We start from the raw sequence: 17,385 nt of genomic DNA, 5'->3' as shown, positions 1-17,385 counted from the left end.
GTGTGAAAAAGACAATCCAAATAAATTCCTGGCATAAGTAACCCAATAATGTCCAGAGTTCTATATGCGCAAGTGGCTAATTTGAGAAAAGTAATGTCCTTTATAGAGCATCAGTTCAGAAAGGCCCGTTCAAGAATGGAAAGGACAAAAGGGAAAGAAAAAAAAAATAAAAAACCTTTGGCTTCCTAGAGCTAAGCCTTGTGACTGTACCTCTTAGTTCCACTTGCCTGCTCAATGTTAATACTGGTCTCTGGTCGCCTGTAGATGCTGATAATGATGTTCCCTGATGAGCAGGCTGTGCAATGTATATGTTCACAATGTGCTATTAAACTCTTCGGGGTAATGCACTAATAAATGGACAGAAAACATCTAATTTGTAAAGTTGATACAAATTAAAGAAAGATATAAAACAGATCTAATCTATCCAGTTGAATGCATTTTCATTTCCTATATATTGTTTTAGCTGACCACATAATATTGGAAAGTAAGATATTTTACAAACATAAGGAGTCATGAATCTGTCAAGCTGGCACCTAAGTTGTACAGTGCCTATAAAACATATGTAATTCATTTAGAGCACTTTACAGAGATCTGTTTTTATTGTCACATTAAAGATTCTTTATCTGTTGATCAGTGTCAAAAAGGCAAATTAAATCTACTGTGATTCATATTGTATAAATATAAAATGTGAAAACGGTTGGGTGGGTAAATAATCTTTATAAGTGATGTATAACGTTTCATCCAGTCAGTTCTTAATATCTGTTCCAGTGCCTGCTTTAACTAGAGGACAGAGGTATTTTGACAAAATTCCTCAAACCAGGTACTTCATGCTGTTTTTTGTGGGTTCAGTTCCACCTCTTCCTGCAATGACATTCCAAAATTGACAAGAAATACCTACCAAGGGGCAAAATCAACACTTTTTGATCCCCCACCCCCAAAACCCAGCATTACAAATAAAGCCAGCACCATACTACATGAGTCTTACTATGATTTTCAGTCATATCTTCATTAACATAACCATAAGAAGATCACAGCTAGTTGTAGACAATCATGGATCACCTTCATTAGTGTCAGTTATTTTGTGCGACATTCCCAGAGGCTCAGTCACAGCACTGTACACCTCCCTATGACTCAAAACAGTGCTCTGATGTTCCTAGTGAGTTGCATGTCATATGGGTGGGATCTTGACTCAAAAGAACAAGGCATTCAATGCCTCAAAACAGTGAAAAAGATTCCTTCCCTTGTCTTATCTTATTTAATTCTTGTGTATTTAGTTTGTTAATTTTTTGTAACTTTTTCATTATTTTGTTAATAAATGGTTTTATTGACTTGTTTCTTTATGTACAGTAATCCCTCACTATATCACGCTTCGACTTTCGCGGCTTCACTCTATCGCGGATTTTATATGTAAGCATATTTAAATATATATCGCGGATTTTTCGCTGGTTCGTGGGTTTCAGTGGACAATGGGTCTTTTAATTTCTGGTACATGCTTCATCAGTTGGTTTGCCAAGTTGATTTCATACAAGGGACGCTATTGGCAGATGTCTGAGAAGCTACCCAGTCAGAGCACGTATTACGTATTAAATAAAACTCCTTAAATATATTGTGAGCAGGGGGGCTGTTCGCACCCCTAGAAGATACGGACGCTCCTCAAAAAACGCTAAAAGACTACCTTCACATTGCTCCCTTCCTTGCTGGGCTTACTTGTGGCTGCTTTGTTGCGCGATATGCTTCCCGCATGGTGCTTCACATACTTAAAAGCCGAACAGCACCTCTTGATTTTAGATTGTTTGCTTTTCTCTCTCTTGCTCTGACCTTTTCTGCTCCTGACGGAGGGGGTGTGAGCAGGGGGGCTGTTCGCAACCCTAGAGGATACGGACACTCGTCTATAAAATGCAGAAAGACTACATTCACATTGCTCCCTTCCTTGCTGGGCTTACTTGTGGTTGCTGTGTTGCGCGATATGCTTCCCGCACGGTGCTTCACATACTTAAAAGCCTGAACAGCACCTCTTGATATTTGATTGTTTGCTTTTCACTCTCTCTCGCTCTGACATTCTCTGCTCCTGACAGAGGGGGTGTGAGCAGGGGGGCTGTTCGCAACCCTAGAGGATACAGACGCTCGTCTAAAAAATACTTAAAGACTGCCTTCACATTGCTCCCTTCCTTGCTGGGCTTACTTGCAGCTGATTTGTCAAGCAATATTCTTCCCGCACGGTGCTTCGCATACTTAAAAGCCCAAACAGCACCTATCGGTTTTTGATTGTTTGCTTTTTTCTCTCTCTCTCTCTCTGACATTCTCTACTCCTGACGCGCACTCCTTTGAAGAGGAAGATATGGTTGCAGTCTTTTAATTGTTAGACGGAACTGTCATCTGTTTTGTCATGGAGTACGTTTAAACTTTTGAAAAAGAGACAAATGCTTGTTTGCAGTGTTTGAATAAAGTTCCTGTCTCTCTACAACCTCCTGTGTTTCTGTGCAAATCTGTGACCCAAGCGTGACAATATAAAAATAACCATATAAACATATGGTTTTTACTGCGCGGATTTTCACCTTTCGCAGGGGGTTCTGGAACGCAACCCCTTGCGATCGAGGAGGGATCACTGTAGTTATTTTTTTCTTGTTAATCAATAATTTAGTTATTTTCCTTGTGTCTGCAAATTAAATCAATTTTGTTTGATCTACATTGAGTCCAAGGGGGTGGGGCCTCCTAGTACCACAACTGTGCATCTTGTGTGGCTCTTAGATGAGGCCTGGATAAGGATGTAGTAGGCCTCAGTATAATGGCAGAAGTATTGGATTTTGCTCTTGTTGTTCAGCTTCCTTAGAGCTCCCTTTGTGTTTATTGATCATCAATTCTATTTTTTGGACTTCCTGCTCTCATTTGAGGATTTCCTTTTGTTTTTCAGAGTTTGGGTTTGTTATGTTTGAGGCAACTTTCTGTATTTTGATTCTTTTTTCACTTCTCAGTAAATAATCTTTACTACTATAAGAAACTCTGTTTTTGTTTTTTGGACCAGGGATCTTATGGTTCCCCACTCCCTTTTGAAGTTTATCAGCTTGGCCTTGGTTTAATATGTGTGTTTGTGTATGTGTGTGCCACAAGGCTGCTTCTTTAGTTACAGATCCAAGCCTACGTTATGTTCAGAGTCCAATTTCTGCAGGTGAAGCCGCTTTTGAGTTAGCCACCAAAATGAGTCGACCTTGTTGTATTTTCTCAGTTTAATACGAGATTTTGAACCATGATGGAAAGTCATAAAGTAATCATGTAATCAGTCAGTCCTTACAATTCCTAGTTGTGTACTTTGACAAACTTAGAGGGAATTAGATTAAAAAATTAGCATCATTATAATTTGATATGCTTTCCAACTAGACATTATATCAATTCCTGGAATTTGATGATGGCCCAAGACACTGAAAAACCAAGCCCACTGAAAATTACCTTAAGGTCATGTCTATTTTCACTTCAAAAATGATGAGGTCATGACACATACGCACTGAAAAAACCTGTTTCATGTTTCATTAATCTCCATTATAGAAGACTAGGTCCACCAGGTGTTTTCAAATTTGTGCTTTATTAATTAATTAGAATAATATTCATGGATCTATATAAATGGGACCACTTTAGGTCCCCATGCAGCTTTTCTGTTCAGAGATTATGAAGTCATTTTCATTTAGCAGCTCTGAAAAGGCCATGCCCTTTGGTCTAAGAATATACTTGGCTGTCCCTCACACCATAACATTTACAGTTGTTATTTCATTTTCGAATTGTGGCCATCAGAAGGGTCAGGGTGTTTATTTACTTTTTAGTTTTATTTAATTTTTACATAAGAAAACATGTAATTTGCCTTTGCAGATGCATCCAATAACAGACAGAAATTAAATAAAATTAACAGAGGCAAGACAGGTTCATTCTAAAATATTAACATGATTTGCATAATTACTAGGAAATTCATGGTGTGTTTTTACCGAAAATGGTTACATGATATATATGAAAATTCTGCAGTTCTGGAATTTCTGGAGCAATTTGTATGGGTTTTTAAAGTGATAATCCTCCCTGATTTACTGAAGTTATGCTCTGTGTGTAACTGGGTGCCTAATGTAGACTCCCCGGTGCACTACTGTTAAAAAGCAACGGTGACCACTTGACTTAAAGTTTCTGAGTAGAATATTAGATTAGCCCAGGTGGTTGGAGGACACTTGGTCTTCGTCTGCAAAAATCTAACTTTCTAGAAGGACTATAGTCCACAGATGTTATTTCCCATACTGAAAACACGCAGGAGTGTTGTTATTCTTCCTCCATAATCACTTGGCCTATAGTTTAATCCAATAGTTTTTAAACATGGTCATCGGAAACCACTGTAGTTACAGTTTTATTTTCAAACTAATTTATTACCTAAAATGTGATTCATGATGTTAACAGAATTTGTCATTTTATTAGATGGCTTGTTCCCGTTTTCAATCTGCTGATTCAGAATTTTTGTTCATTTCCAGAGAAAATCAAAGAAACCTTGTATGAAACAACATGCTCCAGTACACTTCAGATTTAGCTCTTTCTAATATTATGTTCATAAAGTTTCATTATGATGAAGACATACAGATGCAGACAGTACCAGTTTATGCTCTTGGCTACTTCATTACTGAATCTCATTATTAAGAAAAAAAAAAAAATCTGGCCATTGAATCAAGACACTTTCTCTGTAATCTGATCACACTCACTAAATTTCGGCATCATGTTCAGGATTTTTTTTTGGTATATACACTGTTAATTCCCGAGGGGAATTTCAATTTTCTCATGACCTTTGTACATAACAAAACAAGCACCAGTGTTCACTTCAAAGAAGTAAATGCAGTATCAAATGAGTATTGGAGATTAAAGATGGGCAAAGTATCACTGACTGGACATGTCATTATTTGGAAATAATTCCATAATGGAATGGAAATTTCATATTTTAAACCTAAAAATGCAGATATTTTTATTTCTAATTTTTAAAAAATTTAAAAAAAAATGGACAAGACATGGTAGAAAAAAAAACGACAGCAACAATCAAATGGATATAAAAAATAAATTAAAAAATTGAAAAAATTTTGGCTGACATATCAAAAACTCATGCACACAAGGACTGTCTCTAAGCACAGCAAGCAGAATGCTTCATGGCGACATCATCTAAATTCTATCTCACTTGGCCCTCACCTTTTGCACAGCACAGCCGCTCCACCCATCCACAGTGCAAATCCTGCTGACTATGACAAATGTTTTTTTGTGTAATCACACCAGGTTCTGTCCCACTTCAGACATTTTTACACTATGGCAACTGCAGTCAGCTAGCCAGCTTCAAACCTGTGATGATGGATTACAAAGACCCTAAGAAACAGCTCCTTTAACGGTGTGAGCTAATAAGAGAACTCCAAAGCTTGTGTGTGCAGGGACTGCCTCTAAGCACTGAAAGTGCTTCTTGTTAATCGGTAATCGTTTCTTTATCTTGACAAGCTGTGCTCACTGGGCCAATCACTTATGAGGAAATCAAAATAAAAGAACATTTAAGTGAACTCAACTGAAAGCTGACAAGAGATACTTACTACTGAGACAGCCAGTTCAATGCCAAGCGAACCCCAGCTGATAATCAGGGTAAAAACTCCCAGCAAGCAGACCCTGGAAAAAGCAAATCAATAAATTAATAAAATAGTGCTGGCAAAAAGTATTACATTTACAGTAACATATCTTACAAATAATATAAAAATGGTATATATGTCCAGTATGAATGCATTTTGTATATATACATATATACAGTATTTAGAATTTAAATTAAATCTTCATTTGCATATATTTACTGTGTATAAATAACATTCGCAAACTCATATAATCCAATTTATTTAGACTGTATATTTAAATAAGTAAACTAGATTTAACATAAACCTTAAAGTATAGTATTTATAACAATAGTACAAAGTTAAATACTGTAACTATTCTGAACAAATTACTTGTGCACAGCTTCTGCCTTTATGCTCTTATTGCTGCCATTTTCACCACACAGCGCTTGAGGTGCCTACCCAACTAGAGAACAGTACTACAAAGACAACTTTGTCAGTTTACTTTTCTCACTCTCATTTCACAGTCTTATGCCAACAGAAGGTACAGAATGATTTTCGCACTTTGATTTTATGACTCAACCTACTTTGCTCAGCCTAACTATCAGGACTGAGTCACTGGAGGACTAAGAATCTACCAAGTTTAGCCAAAAAGTTAAAATATCTTGAATTTACTTTAATTTAATGGTAGGAATGAAGCTGTGAATCTGAAGAAAATCCAATATGTTACGCTACAAAGATTATTAAGTAGTTATCCATATTCCACTCAAGATAACATCAAGGAAGAGAACATGTATCTTTATTAATATTACTTCTTTTTTGCCTGATACCTTTATCCAAAGCAACTTACAACATCTGAGAGTTACAAATGATTATGTTTCTCTTGTTTTATCCAGTTGGAGCAGAGGCAGGATTTGAACACAAAACCTCAAGGTCTGAGGCCACTATGCCACATTGCATAGATCTGTGCATCTTTTAAAGAATGTTTAAAACCATTCAGGTTTATAGGGATTGTAAACTTCATTTAGAAGAAATATGATGGTGATTACCCACTCACAAGAAGAGAAACTGGAACAATTTAACACTGGCAGATTGCATCGCTCTGACAGCACCACCCACTCCCAATACACGCTATACAAATAAGTACAGAAACCAAGTTAATTTTACCTCAAGGCAAACTGGTCCTGTGTGATTGTGAGCGTGGATGTGTGCATGAGCAGGCCTACTGCCAGAACAGGGCATAGCCCCCCAAAACTCATACAATGAATCATGTTATGCTGTGTTATCTTGGACATAAAACATAAATTAAAGCAGTTAGGAATATAAAAGCAGTAAAAAAATGTACAAAACAAATTCTTTAAAAAAAAAAAAGCTTAGATAACCCAAATGTTTAAACTGTTGTTTCTTTACTGGGATGGGCAATCTTGTTACATTCCTTTATAACATTTCCAGCCCATTTAATACAGATCTGGGTCATGGGCAATCAGTGTCAAGTTTTGCTGCCTGAGTTAAGCCAGAAGCCCACCCTGGACATTGCATTAGTACACCAACTAAGCACATTCATACACACACTCACATTTTCACGTTTGGTTAATTTGTTGTTTTCATTCAACCAAATCTTTACATCTTTGTGATTTCGTAGGAAAACCAAGAACTCATAGAAAGTCCCAAATCAGCAAACATGAACATTTTCTAAAAACATGGACAAGGCCAAGATATCTGGATCTGCAAGGCACAAGCCACCCTGTCAACTCTAAAAACTTTTAATTTTACACCCTCTGTCACAGAATCATGCATTTTAACATAAGCAAAGGCTATGACCCAATTGAGGGGATTAACCTAAAATTCACATAGCCATTTCAGTGTACAGCCACCTGCTGACTCTGGCTGTCATTCTGGCCACAGGCTACCATTCCTTTTAATAAACGCCAGGTGTCTTAACAGAACATCACAGAGGAAGCACATACAATCTTAGGATGTCTTAAAGACATAGCTCTAAGGGATGCCAGAAAGGTCAACTTAAGTCCAGAAGAGAAAAGCCACAGCTGAGAAGAAGAGCATGCCTTCACCAAAAACCTATTAAACTTCTGTCTAGACAGGAAGCAGAAATTCTTCTCTTGGATTTTATCTGTAAAGAATGTCACATGAGAGGCAGCTCCATAAGAAGAGACTTATCTGAATACAGTCAAAGGACAATCGTACTATACAGTAAAGCTGTCCCCAGGTCTTCTTTCTTCATTTCCCACATCTTGGCTGATTGACTAAGTACTATGTATCAGTCCAAAATAAAATAGTAGGTAGAAACTGATTTAATTAAAAGAAAAGTTAACTACTTGCATCTTATGTAACTGTTTTTATCCATCTATCAATTTTCAAGTTTGATTAGAGTTGCGGGGAAACTGAAGCTTATCCCAGCAAAAACCGGGCACAAGGCAGAACAACCCCTGGACAGAGTGCAATGGCAATTCACCTAAACTGCATGTCTTTGGATGGTGGGAGGAAGCCAGAGCACCCTGAGGAAATACATGTGGACATGGAGTAAACCTTTTTATGACACCGCTAATTGGTGTGTATTACTAAATGCACTTCAGTTTCACTTGTTACAATTGGCACTATAACATCTGTGTTTTCTTTCTGTCCTATATAAGAGCATTATATTTAAGTCTAGCGTGTGATATTTGACAAATAAAAGCCATCCGTTCTTTTCTGCTCAGTGCCAGTGGTTTCCCTATTTTGCCTTCAGGAACTGCTGTCAAACAAGTAAAATAAAAAGAATATAAAAATACAGAAGGTTAAGAAACCGCTCTTAAGGTTAAATTGAAGCAGTAAACTAATTTGTAGTTGAAGTCGCACAGAATGTTTCTTTTCTTTAAGACAAATTCGTTTACAAATTTGCCAATGCTTTTCAATGGGAGATTTTGAAATTTCAAAAATGTTTATAGCAGGTTATATTCGAGGTATCATTGAAAATTAAAGAACAACCCAGCCACAGGGGATGCACAAACCAGTGTGTTTCTTCGTGCCGGTCCCAAGCCCACATAAATGGGGAGGGTTACGTCAGGAAGGGCATCCGGTGAAAAATTTTGCCAAATCAATATGCGGACAATACAAATTTCCATACCAGATCGGTCGAGTCCTGGGTTAACAACAACCGCCACCAGTACGGTTAGTCAACAGGGTGCTGGCGGAAATTGGGCTACTGTTGGCCGAAGAAGAAGAAGGAGAAGAAGGGGGGGGGAGATGTGTACAGAGGCAAGAGGAGAGGAGGAAGTTAAAGAGAGTGGAATTGAGGGTAGGAACTTTGAATGTTGGCAGCATGACTGGTAAGGAGAGAGAGTTAACCGATATGACAGAGAGACGGAATCTTGATATATTGTGCATGCAAGAGACTAAATGGAACGGGAGTAAAGCCAGGTGGATCGGAGGTGGATTCAAATTGTTCTATCATGATGTGGATGGGAGGAGAAATGGAGTAGGGGTTATTCTGAAGGAACAGTATGTCAAGAGTGTTTTGGAGGTGAAAAGAGTGTCAGACAGAGTAATGATTATGAAGCTGGAAATTGGAGGTGTGATGATGAATGCTGTTATTGCATATGCCCCGCAAGTTGGGTGTGCAGTGGATGAGAAAGAAGATTTTTGGAGTGAGTTGGATGAAGTGATGAACAGTGTACCCAAGGGACAGAAAGTGGTGACTGGAGTGGATTTCAATGGACATGTTGGTGAAGGGAAAAGAGGAGATGAGGAGGTGATGGGTAGGTATGGTGTCAAGGAGAGGAAAGAAGAAGGTCAGAGGATAGTGGATTTTGCCAAAAGGATGGACATGGCTATGGTGGATACATATTTTAAGAAGAGGGAAGAACATAGGGTGATGTACAAGAGTGGAGATAGATGCACACAGGTAGATTACATCCTATGCAGAAGAGTCAATCTGAAGGAGATTGAAGACTGCAAAGTAGTGGCAGGGGAAAGTGTAGTTAAGTGGTCTGTAGGATGACATTGGGGATCAAGAAGAGGAAGAGAGGGAGAGCAGAGCCAAGGATCAAATGGTGGAAGTTGAAAAAAGAAGACTGCAAGGTTGAGTTTAGGGAGAAGGTGAGACAGGCACTGGGTGGTAGTGAAGAATTACCAGACAGTTGGTAAACTACAGCAGATGCAGTAAGGGTGACAGCAAGAAGGGTGCTTGGTGTGACATCTGGACAGAAATAGGAGAAAAAGGAAACCTGGTGGTGGAATGGGGAAGTACAGGAGAGTATACAGAGGAAGAGGATGGTAAAGAAGAAGTGGGATAGACAGAGAGATGCAGAAAGTAGACAAAAGTACAAGGAGATAAGGCGCAAGGTGAAGAGAGAGGTGGCGAAGTGTATGATGAGTTGTATAAGAGGTTGGACACTAATGAGGGAGAAAAGGACCTGTATCGATTGGCTAGACAGAGGGACCGAGCTGGAAAAGATGTGCAGCAGGTTAGGGTAATAAAGGATAAAGATGGAAACGTACTCAGAAGCGAGGAGAGTGTGTTGAGCAGATGGAAAGAGTACTTTGAGAGGCTGATGAATGAAGAGAATGAGAGAAAGAAGAGGTTGGATGATGTGGAGATAGTGAATCAGGAAGTGCAACGGATTAGCAAGGAGGAAGTAAGGACAGCTATGAAGAGGATGAAAAAATGGAAAGGCCGTTGGTCCAGATGACATACCTATGGAAGCATGGAGGTGTTTAGGAGAGATGGCAGTGGAGTTTTTAACCAGATTGTTTAATGGAATCTTGGAAAGTGAGAGGATGGCTGAGGAGTGGAGAAGAAGTGTACTGGTGCAGATATTTAAGAATAAGGGGGATGTGCAGGACTATAGTAACTACAGGGGGATAAAATTGATGAGCCACAGCATGAAGTTATGGGAAAGAGTAGTGGAAGCTCAGTTAAGAAGTGAGGTGATGATTAGTGAGCAGTAGTATGGTTTCATGCCAAGAAAGAGCACCACAGATGCAATGTTTGCTCTGAGGGTGTTGATGGAGAAGTATAGAGAAGGCCAGAAGGATTTGCATTACGTCTTTGTGGATCTGGAGAAAGCATATGACAGGGTGCCTCGAGAGGAGTTGTGGTATTCTATCAGGAAGTCGGGAGTGGCAGAGAAGTACGTAAGAGCTGTACAGGATATATATGAGGGAAGTGTGACTGTGGTGAGGTCTGCGGTAGGAGTGACGGATATATTCAAGTTGGAGGTGGGATTACATCAGGTAGCGGCTCTGAACCCTTTCTTATTTGCAATGGTAATGGACAGGTTGACAGACGAGATTAGACAGGAGTCCCCGTGGACTATGATGTTTGCTGATGACATTGTGATCTGTAGTGATAGTAGGGAGCAGGTTGAGGAGACCCTGGAGAGGTGGAGATATGCTCTGGAGAGGAGAGGAATGAAGGTCAGTAGGAACAAGACAGAATACATGTGTGTAAATGAGAGGGAGGTCAGTGGAATGGTGAGGATGCAGGGAGTAGAGCTGACGAAGGTGGATGAGTTTAAATACTTGGGATCAACAGTCCAGAGTAATGGGGATTGTGGAAGAGAGGTGAAAAAAAGAGTACAGGCAGGGTGGAATCGGTGGAGAAGAGTGTCAGGAGTAATTTGTGACAGACAGGTATCAGCAAGAATGAAAGGGAAGGTCTACAGGACGGTAGTGAGACCAGCTATGTCATATGGGTTTGAGACGGTGGCACTGACCAGAAAGCAGGAGACCAAACTGGAGGTGGCAGAGTTAAAGATGCTAAGATTTGCATTGGGTGTGACGAGGATGGACAGGACTAGAAATGAGTACATTAGAGGGTTAGCTCAAGTTGAACGGTTGGGAGACAAAGTCACAGAGGCGAGATTGCATTGGTTTGGACATGTGCAGAGGAGAGATGCTGGGTATATTGGGAGAAGGATGCTAAGGATAGAGCTGCCAGGGATGAGAAAAAGAGGAAGGCCTAAGAGAAGGTTTATGGATGTGGTGAGAGAGAACATGCAGGTGATGAGTGCAACAGAACAAGATGCAGAGGACAGAAAGGTATGGAAGATGATCCGCTGTGGCAACCCCTAACAGGAGCAGCTGAAAGCAGAGAAAGATTGAAAATTAAAGAACTGAAGAATAATTGTGCCAAATTTTAATAAAACGGATCCACTGGAAGCCGAGTTGTTTCATGCAGAAAGACAGACAGAGAAATATGGCTAACTGCAGTAGGTGTTTTTCACATTACTTACAAATGTGCTTCATAATGACTGTTAATTTTCACATTCCCCCAGTGTTTGTGTATTTCCTTCTACTTTTCCACAGGAATGGCTGATTGAAAGCTCTTGACTCTATACCAGACTTGTATGATTAAAAGTAGCTATGTAATGGCATCCTGGCATTTGCTCCATGCAGTGAAGATGGGTAGATGGAATAACTTGGTACACAAAATGAGTGGTTAGATGGAAGCCAATGTGTTGATTTTCTTTATGTATTAATTAATGAGGACGTGTTTCATAAACTGTGCAGCACTCCAATCCATACACTAACAACCAGAAATTAAAAAAATACTTAATATTATTTTTATTTAGAACACTCTTTTCCCCAAGGCAACAAACAAAAAGCAAGATGAGGTCATAATGTTACATAAAATATAACAGGATTTTCTGAAAAAACAAGGTATGGATGAATAAATATATACAAGCAAAAATAAAATTGCTTTTAATGTTCCATGACAAGTAAAATATCATTTTTCTATACTCTGTTACTTGAGACATAATATATAAATAGTTAAAGCTATAAAAAGAGAATTATTTATACGTAAATATGTATCTCAGAAGGCAAGGCCTTAACAGCATTTGGCTTGTGTGATAATTCCCATTTCTAAGTTTAACAACAATTAAAATAGATTAAAGAGCCTCAGGCATCTGCCACACTTCCTCTGTGTGTGCATATAAACTCTGTGTATGCATATATGGATATATATATATATTTAGAAGTGCAAGTTAAACCTTGAATAAAATATCTCAACATAATAATATGTTAATTGTCCTTTATATAAACACATTAGACATATGCTGACAGCTACACAGGGGCTGTATTCCACAGTGGGATTTAAGCACTGAGCCCAACAAGGGATTCATTAATGCAGGTTCAACAGATTTCTTCTGTTTTGTCCTGTAAAGAAGAGAATTAATGGGCGAAAACTGTATGAGAGGCAGGTTTACTCACCTATAAAGACGTTTCTTTCAGCCTGAATAAACCTTTCTTCAGTTGCGCTTCTTACATCACCCATGCCCTTTGACATTTCATTGGGTCTTGTTTCCTTTGTTTCTGGTCTAGTCCTCTGATATATTACTGTATGTTTCTCTCATTCTGACTTTATTATGTCTATTAACTTAGGTTGAGGTAGGAAAATAGGAAGTGTGACACTTGGCTCATCCAAGTTGAATGGTACTTTTTTTTACTGGTTATTAAACTCTGTTTTACGCATTCTTCTTTCAGTTGGTATCTGTTCATGGATAGAGATGGGACTGTCTCTGAGGAGCATGACTATGTCCTATCAAGGTTAGAATGGGCAACACATATCTGGAAATATAATCATGTTGTTGTATCAAGTATTAGGATGCATGCTGGGAGTTTCAGCTCGGTAGCCATTAGCAGTTGAATTTGCTGTCCCTTGTACAGTATAATGTTCAAGTCTGCAGAACAGTTCATCTCTTACAGTTATTGTGGTTTTTGATTGACAGTTTTGATGACTTTTTCAGCAATTTCCAGTCATAGCCTTCATTTATACTAGGGGTCCTCAATCACGGTCCTGGAGGGCCACAGTGGCTGCAGGTTTTTGCTCCAACCCAATTGCTTAATAACAAGCACTTATACACAAGTAACACTTCTGCTTTACTTTAGTTGTCTGGCTCATTAAGATTTTGAACTCTTATTGCTTACTCTAGTCAAACAGCTATATTCTTGGTTTTTAATTGCTCCTAATTAGCAATAACATGCAAACGGCAAAAGAGACCAGCATTTCTCCATTTAGCTTTATACCATTTACACCTTTGTGTATTTATCATGCAATATTGGGTTTAATTGAATACTTGGAAAGTGAAGAGAAAAAAGTGAAGGGCTATTCTATTTTAGCCTTCAAATCATTTGGATGATATCCTTAAAAAGGGGAAGAAAATCTAGGATATGAGAATTACCTGACATAGCAGAGTTAAAGCACTAACAAGCCACGAAATGAAATTATTGGCAAGAATTGCTTTCTAATTAAGCAACCGGGTTAGAACAAAAATCTGTAGCCACTGTGGCCCTCCAGGACTGTGATTGAGGACCCCTGATTTATACAGTAGTAAGTTAGTGGCAGTTGGTGGTGCGCTCCCCTGGAGACAGTCATATAATGTGACATGCCCAGCAACTCACTGCAGAGACTCACTCCATCAGGACTGAATCTTCTTTAGTCCTAAGGGCAGACTCTGGGAGCATAACAGCTGGCAACCAATGAATGCTTATCTCGAAGTATAATTCATATAATACAGCACAAAGGATAAAAAACATGTGTTTTAATCTCGTAAGTTCATTAGTGAAAAGATATTTGTAGAATCTGTGCCAAGGTGTACTGAAATCAAGCTCAGTTCCAAAGACCTTCAGATATTTAATTTTGTAACTTATTTGTATAATGTTACAAATTATTTTCATTGAAGAAGTAAGTGTATTTAAATGGCATTCAGATGTTGTCCTTATTCATTTAAAAATCACTATATTAAACTCCTTGGAGTTAACTCCAAGCAAGACGCGAACTTGGAATTCTATGTAATTACGGTACCTGAATCAGACTTTTTATGATCTACTTTACAGTCTAAAGCCTGAATAACTCTTGGGACATTATTCTGCAGGCCACCTGTGAATCAAAAAACATTATGCTGTAAAAAAAATCATAAATATTTTTCTGTGTTTTTTCACACAACCGAAACACAATGGCGTGTAAACAATTAGAGAAGCTGTAAAGCCAGTTTTAGAACAAAATGAAACAGAACCATTAGATGAATCAAGCCATAGTTATGAGAATTTGAATTGGTCATCAGACGTTGACACAGATAGTGAAACTGATGTACACGCCACTGTATGACCATACCGCCATGATGTGCCTGGTGAATTCAGTACTGTGGTGCAAAAATGACTGCAATCAAGTAAAAGAGATTAGCTTCTTAAGCACTGTTCATGATACAGTACCTGTCATAAATGTTAGCAGAAATGTGGAAGTCACTAAGTTTTGCAGTGTAGTAGCCTACAATAACACAAGGAGCATGTTGATAGTGTAGATCAGCCAATGACATTCTACCCTGTCACGTGCTAGCAACAGAAAAAAATATTTTACGAAAAGTGTGCGAACAAAAATTCTTCTGCTGTTGTGAGTACGACACCGGATTGTGCGTTCATCACTGTTTCAAAACATGTCACACGAAGGACATGCAGTAAATCTGCATCACTACAGTAGTGGACATTAGACATACTTTTCAAAAAACATTTTTGACTCATTTTTTCTGGGGACAAACATAATGTTAAAGAGGATAAAGGCTTTGGATGTTCTACCCATGAGTTCATGGATTTTCCACTAGAGACTCCAATTTCCCTCTCATATCCCAAAGAGCTGCAGGATATGCTAAGTAGCAACTTCAAACGGACTCTGTATGTAGGTGTTAAGTGTTGGTTGGATAGGTACTCCGCCTTAGGGGTGTTCCTACAGCCATTATAAGTTTCGCCCTATGCTGCACCCATGAACTTAATGAAGTAGGTTTGAAAGTTGCCAGATTGTATATTAAAGGGCTTAAGAATTTCTAATGATGCCTCTTTTTGTTTCATTATTTTTACTATACTTATCCTGACAAGAGCTGAAGTAGCAGAACTTTGAACTGGAGTGACCAGGTTACACTGTCCTTAGCAATTTCTTTAAATCCCTCCAGGGGAATTCCAAGATGCTCAGAAACCATGTGGAATATAAGATCCCTCCAGTATACCCTTGTGTTCTCCCAACAGGCCATGTATAGTAGTGAGGCACCAAGGGGGTATTCTGATGACATGCCCAAACCACTTTCAATGGCTTCTCTCAATCTAGTGTGGTAAAAGATGCTATATTGCGCCCCACCCGACACAGACTCACACTGAGGCACGTGTAAAAGCACAAGGATCTTTTATTTTTCTTCACCTGCGGGGCACGTCTTCTCCGTGAACCCCACAGGCAATACACAGTCCCAAGCACTTAAGCAAAACACACAATCCTCCACCTTGGCACCACCACTCCTCCCTGGCAACCTCGTCCTCTTCCTCCCAATTCTAGGTCTTTTAATTGCCCACCAATGAAATGCTCCAGGTGCTTGATCACCTGTTGCTAATTGCACTTCCGGGCGGGGCTGTAGAGGTGTCCACAATGGCTCCGGGATCCATGCAGCACCCCCTGGCGGCCACCCAAGATCCCCACAGGGTTGTGGAGAACTCCATCTCCCATGGAGCCCTGCGGGAAACTGAGGCACCATCATCACCCAGGGAGGCTGCCACCAAGCGTCCCAGGTGAGGTATTGAGGAGCCCATGGCTGCTCCCCCGGAACATATGCAGCAGGGGCGTCCCGGCTGGGCATGGGACCCGGCCACCCGTTATACTAGAAAAGCTGGAGTTCTACTCCTCAGTGTTCTTAATTGTTGAGTTCCTCAGTCTATCATAAAGAGTAAGCCCAACCACCAAGCAATGTTTTTCCAAATGTGTGTACTTCGTTTACTCATTCTTTCAGTCATTACCCAGAGTCTAAGATAATATTTTGGGATACATATTTAAACTTGCTGGTAAAATGAAAGTGTCATGTAAGGAACTATCTCCCATTCTACCACCAAGGTCTGGCACATTGTCCACAAAAGTCTAGTCACTGGATGTATTCATTTGTTAAACTAACAATCACCTCCCCTCTTTACTTGTGAACAAGAGCCTGAGATGTTTGAATTCCTCCACTTAGGGCAGCTGACCATGACCTCAGATTTGAGAGGTGCTAATTCTCATCATAGCCACATCATACTGAGCTGAAAACCACTGCAGTACACAATGGGGATCAAAGTCTGATGAGACCAAGAGGACAGTGTCATCTGCAAACAGATGAGGTGAAATCCCAAGGTCCCCAAACTAAATGCTGTCCAATTCATGGCTGCTCCTTGATACCCAGCATGTAGATGAAGATCATGAGCAAAAGAGGAAACAAGACACATTGCTGGCAAAGCCCAACATACACGTTGAAAAAACTTGACGTAAAGCCATATATGCAGTGCACAACTTTCACACCATAAACGCAGGGACCAAAAGACAGACAGCAGCAGCCGTGGCCTCTCATACTCTGTGAGAAATTTCCACAAGATAGAAGGTAATAAGCCCACAAAGCATACGTAGATAGGATTGCCTATACAGTGTTGCAGGGAAGGCAGTGACAGTACCTCAGGACTGGCAGACTGGAGGGGTGGGCCCCATTTTATTAAAAAGGGGAACAAAATTATATATTCTGGTAACCAATGATTACAATTTTCAGCATCCATGGGAAAGCTGGGGTAATGATTTATAAATTCCAGCTGATAACAGAGCATCAGATACAGCTGAAACAATGCAAATTCTGTCCTGGTTCTGGAATACTGGACCAACTCTTGCTGTTGCACAGATATCAGAGGTTTCATGTGTGCATTCAATTCTGTCTACATCTTGTAATGATTCAGAAATACATTATTGTCTTAGATATACTGTATGTTGATCTTTATGATATGTCTAAAGATAGGAATGCATCCC

The 17,385-nt window shown here is 39.5% G+C and overlaps 1 protein-coding gene across 4 annotated transcripts in view; it reads right to left on the bottom strand.

Moving 5' to 3' along the window:
- The window catches only part of ttyh3a (tweety family member 3a), a 312,980-nt gene that overhangs the window by 98,543 nt on the left and 197,052 nt on the right, over positions 1 to 17,385 (bottom strand). For all 4 annotated transcript variants that reach the window (XM_051933633.1, XM_028813931.2, XM_051933634.1 and 1 more), the window contains exon 6: positions 5,583 to 5,655. In XM_051933633.1, coding sequence (XP_051789593.1) covers positions 5,583 to 5,655 — 73 coding nt within the window. The remainder of the gene's footprint in view (positions 1 to 5,582; positions 5,656 to 17,385) is intronic.

The sequence above is a fragment of the Erpetoichthys calabaricus genome, chromosome 11 (genome assembly GCF_900747795.2).
Source record: "Erpetoichthys calabaricus chromosome 11, fErpCal1.3, whole genome shotgun sequence".
Taxonomy (NCBI): Eukaryota; Metazoa; Chordata; class Cladistia; order Polypteriformes; family Polypteridae; genus Erpetoichthys; species Erpetoichthys calabaricus.
This window is presented reverse-complemented; position numbering and strand designations above follow the sequence as displayed.